Source organism: Ursus americanus, chromosome 10 (genome assembly GCF_024610735.1).
Source record: "Ursus americanus isolate L20-20 chromosome 10, mUrsAme1.1.p, whole genome shotgun sequence".
Lineage (NCBI taxonomy): Eukaryota > Metazoa > Chordata > Mammalia > Carnivora > Ursidae > Ursus > Ursus americanus.
This window is the reverse complement of record NC_142136.1, coordinates 51,997,381-52,009,615: the sequence shown is the minus strand read 5'-3', so window position 1 is coordinate 52,009,615 and position 12,235 is coordinate 51,997,381. Positions and strand designations below refer to the sequence as shown.

General features: G+C 41.2%; 1 protein-coding gene across 1 annotated transcript in view; it reads left to right on the top strand.

Annotated features, from left to right (window-relative positions):
- The window catches only part of ENOX1 (ecto-NOX disulfide-thiol exchanger 1), a 238,732-nt gene that overhangs the window by 30,623 nt on the left and 195,874 nt on the right, over positions 1–12,235 (top strand). Inside the window, 2 exon segments of the mRNA XM_045796762.2 lie at positions 4,713–4,856; positions 5,717–5,854. Coding sequence (XP_045652718.1) covers positions 4,713–4,856; positions 5,717–5,854 — 282 coding nt within the window.

Below are 12,235 nucleotides of genomic sequence, written 5' to 3'. Positions count from 1 at the left end.
CCCAGTTCCAACCTCTGCCCATAACCATCTCTAAGAGGTGACTTTTCTCTCCATCACTGAGAAGGATCTTTGTATCTTTCCTTGATAGAATATTCCCACTTTACAATTTGCTCATCAGAAATCCCCCCATAAAATCTAATTCTTCATCAAATCCGGTTAAATCTAAATCTCTTCTTCAAAATTAATCTTTTTATTCCCACTAACCAGGAGATACTGATCACTCATAACCAACATCCTGTATAATTAACAGCCCTGAAAATGTTATCATGACTTATCATGTGGCCCCTTAGGTAATCTTCATAATCAGATGCTCCCCTAAAGCACACCCACCACCCCAAAAATTACTCCTATCTAAGAATTAAGGGCTGTAGACTTTACAGGCATTTCTGTAGAGGGCGCAAGAAAATGCTCGTATACGTTGCCTGCTTCCCAATGAGCCACCTGAAAATCTGCTTCAGTCATTTCTCTTCTCCGAAGTATCTTTTTCCCATGGGTGGCCACCAAGACCCTTCTTTCTTTCACTTCAGAGTGCTTAGCCTTGGTGTCCTCTCTTACCACGTTTTGCAAAACAGTTCCACTCTGCCTCAAAACTATCCGCTCACTTCCTAGATCCGTAAAGCATGAAGGCCTAGCACGGGGCAGGACCCATTCTCCTTAGAAGCTAAGTAATCCCTCTACAGCAATTAGAGCGTGTCCTTTGGGATCCTTTTGTATTTGAAGAAAGAATAGAATTTTATAAAACAGAAGAAAGACATTAAGATTTTCTAGTTGTTTCTCAGTGGGAGAATTGGTCTGAATTACTTGGTTTACCATTACAGGAAGCAGAAATGTCTCCCTTATAATTCATAGACGGTTGCTTAAAACTCCTGGAGTTAATACAGAAGTAACATCTCTTCAACAATATTCCGTATTTTTTTAAACTAGGGAACATTTCTGTAACCTTGAGAGTATCCTACTGATTACATGAACATCAAAGTGAAATATTTTCTTCGTGCTGGAAAAGGAAAGGAGAACTTTGGATGGGAATGCATTTCTCTTTTTGCTATAAGTATAAGCCACGATAATGCTAATGAATAATTCCTATAAAATAAGATTCAGATGTCATATGAAATAAGTTTCCTTTGGAATCAACTCTTAACAACACGTTAATAAATATGATTTTCTCACTATAATTACTTTTCTGTTGAAGTGGCATGAACCTGAGGACTTAACATCAAACAAAATCATTCTTTTAAATTAAAAAGAAAGAGAATTTTCAAAAGTTAGCTCATCTCCACCCCATTTTATAGCAACCTATGCTTTGTGAACAGTTATAGATGGGTTTTCTTATTCATGGCGTGTGTGTATCCTTGGGACCTGGAAAAGTTGGACCGGGTTAGCTAGAGTTGTGCTATTGACAGTGAGAGAAGCATGTGCCATTTGTTTGTTTGGTTGGTTGTTTTTGAGGAGGGGAGGGGGAAAAATAGTATTTGTATAGGTTCAGTGAGTTTCAAAAATTACTTGACCCATTGATAAATCCTGAGGATAAATAGAGCTTGTTGAACAGTTATGAAATCGAGTATGAGGTTTCGTACTTGAACATACCTTAACAAAGAACGGGTTAGATTTCAGTTGAACCCTGGATAAAGCTGCATTCTGTACATCTGATTGTTTTGTGATGATCGTATCGCACTAAAAGCTGTAAATTCAAACTGCCAATTTCATAATTGGTCATCAGTTTCTCAAAAGCTTTCATAGTTGCATAGACAGAAAAAAACCTAGAGGAAAAATATCATGCATCTTTTAAATCACATTTTATTATTTTATAAAGGATTTGTAGAAAATGAAGAAGCATTCTGCTACCATTTAGGTGTGGCATAGAAAACTAGGGCAATGCTTACTTTTAGAAATATCAAGTGTTACTCACTGTTTTAGAATTAATTGCATAATTATCCAGTCGAACAGTAAGATCCCAGGGTACCTTAATAGAAACACTACACTTCCAAATAAAATAATAATAATTAGCACCTACTATATTCCAAGTACTTTATTAGCTATAATTTTTTAACTCCCCACATCTCTGTGTGTAAATAAACACCATTAAAATTATTAATCTTTTCTATAGTCTAGAAATAAGAAAACTAAGGCAGAGAAATTGATTTGAATGATAAATTAGGCATTATGGCTTTGAGTCATCTAAAGAGGCAGGTATTCAATAGGAACAATAGATGTTAGAGTATGAAAATCACTCTTCCCACTATTCATGAATTACTAGGCAGTAATTAATTAAAAATGTCATCTTTCATCTGAGCATCAAGGAAATTTACATTTTTAAAAGAATTGCATGGCATCCCTGAGACTCTTGAATATGTGTAAGATGTTCTAGAACTTACTTTAGAGTTACCATTCTGGATACATGGTAGCGACATGAAGTTGTATGACATTGAAACCATTGGGTTGGTAGATTAAAGATATGCAATAAATGTCCGAGAGTTTCATTAGGGGATACATTCAGGTTTACAAACCACATCTTGCCAACAAAGCAATGGGGTTTTGTTTGTTTTTGTTTCACTGATGCTCTCAATGAAATATCGTCTGTTTAGGATGGGCATGAAAGTGTGGGTAGGCGCTATGGATCCCCATGACATTTCATGCCCCTTTGTAACACCATAATCACTAAAGAGAAAACTACCATCGGAACAGACAGTTACGGAGCCATGGAAAGCTGACACCATCCTTGAAATACTGTTGCAAAAAGGGAAGGTGAAATATGGCTGGTCAGGTACAAGTTGTAAAGTCTACAAAGTAACGGGATGTTCTCCGCTATAATGTTCCAGAACCGTAGGCTCATTGGACAGAAAGTTGTGATTAATGCCCATTTGGGGAGAACCTGAGCTGGAAGGAAGCCAGCCAACTAAACTTCATTTGGGTAGATAAGTAAGACAAATAGTGACCTTGCAATGATCTGAAATGACTCCACTACATGGCCATTCGAGCCAAAGAATGAGCAGTGTAGCCGGACTCTTGCTGCGGTGATGTGAACGGGTTGGAGGTGGAGAGGGGAAAGTGCTTTGAAGTTTCATTGCAGAAATATAGCTGGTGTGTGGGTAGCCAAAGGGCACACTTTTAGGTTAGTTATGTCTTTATGTTACTGAGTTGATTTTCTATGGTGAGACTTGTGCCATGGCTTCCATTGCCCAAGATAATTGATTCGCTATAGGTAAGCATCTCCGTTCATTTGGGTAGTGGCGTTTAACTGCAAGGTATAAAACATTTGTCCTGAGTGCAGTTTGCTCCCAAAGTTGAATTGTTTTCTGCCGCATGACGATGTTTCACCTTCCTGACAAACTGTTGGAAAAAAATTCCCCACTATCTTGCGTGCCCCTCTGGTCTCGGACTAGGGTTTTGGGGAGACCATGGAAACAATTTGCTCATTTTATCCACCTATCCTTGAAATAGTGAAATCTGAGCTTCCATTTGAACTTAACTTTCGCTCAACAGGCAATGAGTTTTCTTTGACAGTGTAGTGTTCAAAGGAATTACTGATTCTTGTACCTAAGAATCAAAGAAATAAAAGACCATACCATAAAAGGGCCAGACTTTGCACTAGACATGCCCAAACGGGCCATAACCTCTAATTCTAAAATATGCATTGGCAGAAACATGGATTAGAAAGATTTCTAAATTTATACCTAAATAAAAAGAAATAATTAAATTCTATCGTTATATCAAATCTACTTAAAATTCAAACTTCTCAGATCACACACCTAAGTGGTGTGCTTTGGCTTTCAGTTTTCAGCTGGGGAAGGTGCGCTTAAAATATATATTATGAAAAACTATGTAGGTATGAATGGTGTGGTTTTGCATTTTTAAGGATGGAGAGAAGGCGCAGCATTTTAGAAACAGTGTGCTGTAAAGGGACCCTTTCCTTTGCAGCTTTACTTACTGTTTTCTTGTTACTTGTTTTTATTAGAAAAGTGCTCTGAAAAGTTTAATAAAAATACGTGTGTGTGTGTGTGTGTGTGTGTGTGTGTGTGTATGCTGTGAGACTTCAGGGAAAATTCAGACCAAACAAATTGTGGCCTGTTCACTTTATCTCCATAGAACTAAAAGAAACAACTGCGTGCCTTTGCTGCCCAACATTCTCTCACTCTTCTTTTATGAGCCGCCTGCTATTCCTTCCTCTTGCCTTTCCGGACTATTGTCATTTGGGCGCACTCCTTCACCAGCCTCGGCGCCAAAGAGCTTGTCTCGCCTTTCTCTTCCCCTTCCCTACTTTTTCCCCCCTCTGAATACATTTCACAGACGACCGTCTTCCAAAATAACAACATCAATTAATTTTTTAACTAAAAAAAAAATCGTGTTCAGCCCCGAGTCTGCCCTCTCCATTGATGTGTAGTGTGTGGAAGAGGCTGTGCCGGGGCTGATAAGCCCGGTCTGTGATGTCTCTACAGGAGGAGGCAAGGCCCCCGGCGCGCGCTCGCCGATTCAGGCAGCCCGGCCCCAGGTGAGCTGACAGCTGGCCCGCCCAGCGCTCAGAGCTGTGCACCCCGGCAGGAGGGGGCTGCTGGGGCGTGGGAAGCAGCGCTTGCCCTGGGCCCCTGCCCGGGACTCTGTGACCCGAACTTGTCCCTTGTCCTTTGTCTGTTTTTGCATAGACAGCAGTTCTGTCCTCGAAGGCTCCCTCAGTTCACCGTCACGATCGCTCACCACACTGCTTTCCCCTTTTGCAGAATCCGATGACCTGCGTGGGGACCCTGCACTCAGCCATCAGAGCGCTCCTGCCGCCCAGGATGCTCGTAATTCAGTAGTAGATGCAGGTGGCGTTGAAAGCATCACCCGGTGTCCCCAGCCGCTTCCTCCGATGATGGCTGCAGGTAAATGTCGGGCGCGGCCAGCACAGGTCACAAGCGAGGCGTTTTGAGGCCTTAGTGGAAAAGCTTGCCGGGCCGTGAACAGATGCATTGACCCGGGCACCTGGGATCCTTAAAGAAACCAGGCCGTGGTTTACGTCAAGTGTACGTCAAGAAGCATTAAGTCAGATTTCACATATTTTGCTGAGGGTTTTTTTTTTTTTAAAGCTCTGTGTTATTTGTTTTTAATATTATTTATTTGCTTATTTTGTTTTGATGAAAGTCTGAACTTAGAAGAAATATTTTGGAAGAGTCATTTTAGGAAGACACCTGCGTTTCCTTGATGTAATGATCCAAAAAGCTTAGAAGGGAAAGAATATGTTACAAGGTAATGCTAATGAATTCAGTCAGGACCAGTTTGGCTGCTTGACAATGTTTTTAAAGATTCTATTAATTAGTTAGAAGGTGTGCCTGCTCCCCAAATTCTACTCAGAAGCAGATGATTCTATTTATTTTTAGTCTACTAAGCCAATTGACTTGTTTTACCAAAGGAGTAGTCCTGCTTTGCCTCTCGACCTTGGAACTTAACTAGTGTTTTTTCACTAGAGAAAGAAGCCATTCTTCATTTTTTTTTTCCAGGAGTACTTTCTTAATGGCATGCTGTGTACAGTACGAACCACATGTCATTAAGTTTCCTCCCAGAATGTATTTGGGAACTCTTTATGTTTACGTCCGGAGCAAACATTGCCGTAGATTACAGTGCTTTAGTTTTGTGTGGTTTGGGAATGTGCTAAACCAAGTCTCCCATCTCCAGAAACGTGCTCTCCTTTAAAACAAACACTCTCGCCCGTGGACTGGAAGTCATAGTTTTTTTCTCCCCACAGCAGCCGATGGTCTGGGGAGTATAGCGATAGACACCACGCAGCTCAACATGTCCGTGACAGATCCCACAGCCTGGGCCACCGCCATGAATAACCTGGGCATGGTTCCCGTGGGGCTGCCTGGACAGCAGCTTGTGTCCGGTAAGCTTGGGTTCGGAGGGTATGGGTGACAGGTGCCCAGTCGTCTCCCTCACACGCGAGTGTGGGGCAGAGTCTGTGATTTATGACAGAGGCGTGTTCGGCAGCTTGCGCTGGAGGTTCTCCTCCTCATCCCCTCGCTCTCCTGCCTAAGAGCTGCTCTCAGGAAAAAGCCACAGGCCGTATGTATGCTCTAGCATTGCCATATCAAGTTCAGATTTTAAACTGCTACGGAGAAGAGTTACCATTTGCTTTCTAATTTGCAAAACTCTTTCACATACATTATGCCCTTTGATTGCACAGTCATCTTTTTGAGGCAAGTAGATCTTGTTGTTTATTTATTTATTACTGTTCCCGTTTAAAAGACAGGGAAACAGAGGATAAGCTTTCTAGGTGGCTTTTCCGGCACTGAAGTAGCAGAACTAGAAACCCAACTCAGCTGACTCCGGAGTCACATTTTCCCATCACACTTTGGAATCATATTACGGTGCATTCAATAGGGAAGATGTTTACAAACGTCACAGAGTAGAAGGCCGGTTAACATTTCATCAAGTAATTTAATACATGTTTATTGAGGATTTTCCATGCGCCCTGCAACAAGTACTTTGGGAAACAGAATAAATATACACATATGTAAGTGTCTTTGAGGACTGGGTCTCCCTAAATTGCAAAACACAGCAACAAAAAACAGCAATAATAATCATGTGCGGGATCAGGTGTTGAGTAGTGGTGCAGGCTGATAATGTAGTAATTTCCAGAAAGACGAATCACAGGAGGTGTAAGAGAAGAAATGATCAGGGAGGTAGGACTTGAGCTGCCTGGGAAGATACAGAAGATTTGCAGTGTTCACTCACTCACTCACTCGCTCACCGGTTCATTCAGCAAGTATTTATTGAGTTACTGTCCTGGTGCAGGGGCCTCCAGCTATAAACAAAGCAGGTGTGGTCCCCGTCCTCCCGGAATTTGCGATGGAAAGGTGACAGTATTTACGTTGTGGTCATTGTTTTAATGTCAGAGGAACAATTCACTTTTGCCCGTCAAGTTAGAGGAGGGTAGATGGTACGCACCAGGTAGCAACCTTTTGGAGAGGTTGTTTCTACACCCACAGACCTGTGTATTTTGTGCTGAGTTGACCAAGCATTTGTTGGTTGGTGGGTTTGTTGTTGTACCCTTTTAATAGTGTCCATAGATAGAAAATTCTAAACTACTTATAGAGAATTACATGTGCGGATACCGACACATGTATGTATTTCCACGTGGTTTATTTTTTCATATAAGAAGAAAGAACATGAGAGAAGACAGGTGGCAGGGGAAAGTGGGAGACAGGAAAAGGAAACTCAAAAGACTGAGTTACAGGGGCACCTGAGTGGCTTAGTCAGTTAAGCGTCGCTTGGTTTTGGTTCAGATCTTGATCTCAGGGTTGTGAGATTGAGCCCCACATTGGCCTCTGTGCTCAGTGGAGAGTTTGCTTAAATATTCTCTCCCTCTGCCCCTCTCCCAACTCATGGGCATGTGCAGTCTCTGCCTCTCTTTCTCTCTCTCTCTCTCTCTGTAAAATAAATAAATAAATCTTTAAAAAAAAAAAGATTGAGTTACAAAGAATTATACTTAGGATATTTATAAAATTCTCCAAAATATAAAATTTATGTGGAATTAAGGATTAGTCTGGTGCAGGACGTGTATATATGTATATAAGTGACATTTCCTATGGTTTGAACATGCTTTTATCCAGACCCCTTTTCCCTAAAGCTTAACCCAGACAGATACTTCCTTCTACTAACTTCAAAGTAAAGATTTGTATTTTTCCACCCAAATTTTCCCAACTGCCTAATTGAAATATGCATCTAGCAGAAATTACTCGTCTCCACCTCCCACCGCTCTCAGAAAATGTTGTGTAACTTCCAGAATAAGCCACAACCTCAATAATTCATTATTTTTTCTTATGATTTTGAGTCTTCTGACATTTTAACCATGACCAATTTATGATTTTCCCAGCAACTTACCATGAAAAGAATTACAGCCCTGCTCGTTATAGAAGATTTACCGTATCTGCCCCAAATTACGTCCTCTATCTCCTGTATTAGCCAGACTGCTTAAACTGTTTTTGAGCCTTTCAGGGTCTTCCTGGGCACCCCGTCATCACACTGTATTCTGCCCATGGAACAGCACTTTGCTTTGGTCCCAGGGCTGCCGGCTGACTCTGTCTCAGGGTCGGATGCGGTTTCATTCACTTCGTGTGTATGTGTTTTTTTTCCAGTCTTTTTTCCATCCACATGGAACCATCTGCAATACAAAATGTCTTTTCCATCCAAATGGAATCATATGAAATACAAACTACTTTATGATGAATTTTTAGTAACACCTTATCCTAAATTATTTTTCCATTTTGTTGTTTCATATTTAAGAAATTTAATCCATTGAAGGAATCTCCAGTTTATTTAACCATTCTAGTGCTTACATGTGGGCTGTTTCCATTGCTTTACTCTTCCTAGCCAAGTTTCTTTGGAGAACTTAATCTCTTGAAGCTCGTAGAAGCATTTTACCTTTCCTGTGAAATGATGGTTATGTCTATTTCATGGGACTGTTGTGAGATTTTAATAGGATAACTTACATGCAATAACCGTATGGTACCTACACATAGTAAGCATTCATTAAATATTAACTCTTATTCCTTCCTTCTGTTTTGCTCTTTAAAAAAAAACATATTACATGAACATTTCCATGCATAGAGCTTTTCAGAAATTAGAATTATTATCCTTGGATAGACTCCTATGTGTTGAACTAGTAGGTCAAAAGAAATGAACATTTTAAAGTGAAATACTGGAAAATTAATTTCCAAAATATACGTGTGTATTTAATATTTATTCACTAATTTGATATGTGAAGATGGCATCCTATTATTTTGCCTTAAATTCTTTTAACTACCCTTTGTAAATTACTTACTTTTCCTCCCTATCTTCTATTCACGCTTCCTCTTTTGTACATGCATTACTTTCATACTGTATCATACATTTATCGCAGAGTTCTTGGTGGAATTTTTTGGTTTTTTGGTTCATTTGTTTTTAGTTGTTAATGATTAAGCATTTTAATCTTTGGAATTCCTATTTCCTAAAAATACTTATCTAGTCTGTTTTTTGCCCCTTAAAGCTGTCTGTTTTTTTTAATATGTTTAACTTTTCCTTGATGAGTTCTTTATTTCCAACTACCGAAAGGCTTGGCCCAGTTAGAAGTTGATAGGTATTCCCGATTTTCTGTGTCTCCGTTGGTTACTTCCTTCCTTGATCAAACATTCCATTCTTATGTATATTTTCATCTACTCCTGAAGTGTCTGCTCTGTACTACTGATCTGTTTTTGTCCCAGCACCACACTGTTTCAGCTCTGATAGCTCTATCGAGTATTTATATGACATATCTTGTGCTTTTCTTACCGAACCCCTTGGGCACGGCGGCTCCATCCTTTCAACACAGCCATAGCCTGCCACGGCCGGCCACCTGTGGAAGTCTTCAGTGTTCCTGTGGAATGTGAGACGCAGGCCTGACTGTCTGAGAAGGGCTTAAAGATTATTTAGCGTGGCCTGCCTCCCAGGACATCTCAGCTCAACTGTCTCTGACAGGATTATGGAGAGGCTGGATTTTAGGAGCACCTGGCCTCCTCCCAAAGTTTCTGGTATTTCTAAATGACCGACCCCTCTCCCCATATTGGTTAAAACTACATTGATACCCAGTCCCGTGCCTTACTACTCCTTGTGCTTACTGAGAGATTAAAATTGTCAGCGAAGGAAGGCACACCATTTTCATATCCTCTGATTTTATCAGGAAGATTTCCCAGGAGATCAGCTCACTTACCACCGTGGCAGGGCGCCTTTCTGACGTGCTGTTCTGACTCCCACAGCTACACGTCTCCATTTTCCTCCCCTCTGTCATTCCCCACGCGTGCCCACCATGATTCCATCCCCACTCTCATGAACTTGCTGCTTACCCTCTTCCTATCGAGTGCGGCTTAAAATCATTACATTGACCTGGTTTCTTTTGTCCAAAACATGCCGTTATATTGTTTTACTCCAGCCCAAATCCCATACTTCCGTGTCTCGGTTTATGATAACATAATGTTTACCTCCTTATGTCATTGTTTCATGTTTATTTTCTTCCCCATACTTTTAGTTTTGTGAAATTTTTAATTTTTATGCATTTCAATACTTTATGCATTGATATAGATCCAGATTTTCTAAAGTGGTCTGTTAGAACATCAGTGCCACATGGCTGTTAGGTAGAGTGGGTGTCATTTGAGTATTTACCTGGCCAAACAGCCGTGGCAGATTCAGGGTTTAAAACAGATAGGTTGCTTTCTTTGTGAGTTTCCTCAAAGCCTGAACTATGCTAATGTGCAACATACAGTTTCAAAGAGTGGTACCTAATACATTGGCTTCCCCAAACTTAGCTTAGTTTTAAAAAAAAAAAAATCTATTGTCATCTCGTGAGACACTAGAATAGCCACGTAACCCAGATTTTCCCCATCAGCTGGGGAGATCCTTTTCCACTACATTCCGTCTTTCTATGCCATTTATGGTCTTGTGTCTATGATCTACTTTACAGTTTTGTTTATGTTTTTACTGAACAGTGTTACTACCTAATCTCAAATTTCAAAATAATTCACTTGTGGTCAGGAGTTTGCCTGAAGCCTTCTTCCCTGTGTTCTATGATACATGTCACTTTCCGGGAGCCTCCACCACGGGTGTCATCAGACAAAATCCAGAACATCAGATCATGAGCTTTGACACCATCTGTGTGACCAGCTGCTCCCTTCCTATCCACCCTGGCTTCTTCTCCAAAGTTATAATCATCAATTGGAAGAGTTGAAAAAGCAGCAGCTGAGTCCGCAGGTTTTAAGTTTCTTGTCCGGGCCTGCATGGGAATTGGTAATACTTCCTGGATAGTCTCTGGCCATGAGATTATACCTTGCTTTTCTCTAAACTTTTTGAAATTTTCTTACCTAATTTCAAAATCTTTCAGTGAGATGGAAAATGAAAACAACAGAGAACTTCAAGCAGCATCTTTTAGAGAGCTTGGCTACCATACACCAGGCTATCTCTAGCCCCATAACTATGCCCATGTTAGGGAGTGTCACCACTCATATGTGAAGGGACTAAAGAAAGGAAGTTTGCTGGTTTGAGTATTATTTTTTTTTTAAGATTTTATTTATTTATTTGACAGAGAGAGAGAGCACAAGCAGGGGGAGCAGCAGAGGGAGAGGGAGAAGCAGGTTTCCCGCTGAGCAGGGAGCCCGATGCAGGACTCGATCCCGGGTCCCTGGGATCATGACCTGAGCCAAAGACAGATGCTTAACCGACTGAGCCACCCAGGTGCCCTAAGTATTATTTTTGTTTTAAAAAACAAAAAGGCACCACACTTCCCTATTAGCTGCAGAAAGACTATATACAAGATAGTGACACATGCCTTATCGGGGATTGACTTGGAGCCAATAAAAGATGTCTTCCCTCCCACAAAGATCTGCGAACACTTTGAATTGTCCCTCAGCTCACCCTTTGCTGTTTCTTCTTCAGAAGCTCTAGTTCGCCATCGCTGCTTCCATTCCTGCCACTCCGAGAAGAGATGAGCTTTAAAACTCATGGGGAGGCCGGGATGGGCTACAGCTTCCTCTCTGTCCTCTCCTTCCCCTCTTCATTCACTCAGGCTTCCACTCGTTTTCATTCCTCTCTGCTTGCTCAGAAGATTTTTTCTTGTTTCTTCCTCGGGTTGTTTAATCCTCCCAGGAACACCTTGATCCTCTTTAATATGCCCAGATATGAGGAGGCATGTGTTAAATCCTTTCATCTCCCGGAGCATCGCTCTTAACTGGGATTTATTGAGCCAGACGTTGTGCTGAATGCTGGGAATACGAGACATAGACCTTTCAGAGCCTAGCAGGAGAAACAGAGAAGAGTAAAGAAGCTAATACAAATCAACATGATGGGTGGTTCTGCCACTAGCAGATAAAGGGTGCTAGAGGATGTCACCGAGGAGTGTTAAGCAGGGAGTAACGTGATTAGAGTTGCATTTTTACAGAGAACTTTTGTAAGTCCTAGAGAGAATGGATGGAGAGTGGAAGGGTAGGTGGCAGGGAGGTCGGAGGGAAGGCTGTAGCAGTTACTCAGATAGGAGATAATAACGGCAATCAATAATAAACATGGCAGTGGAGATGGAGAGAAGTGAAGGAACCCAGGAGACGTTTAATTCCAGAAACAACAGGAATTGATGACTGAGTCCTCATAGAATGTAAGGGGAGTGAAGAATCGGCAGTGACTCCTGGGCATCTGGCTTTGGAAATCGTGTAAATGCTAGGCTCATTTGCTAAGATGGAGAAGGCTGGAAGAGAAGCGATGGGGG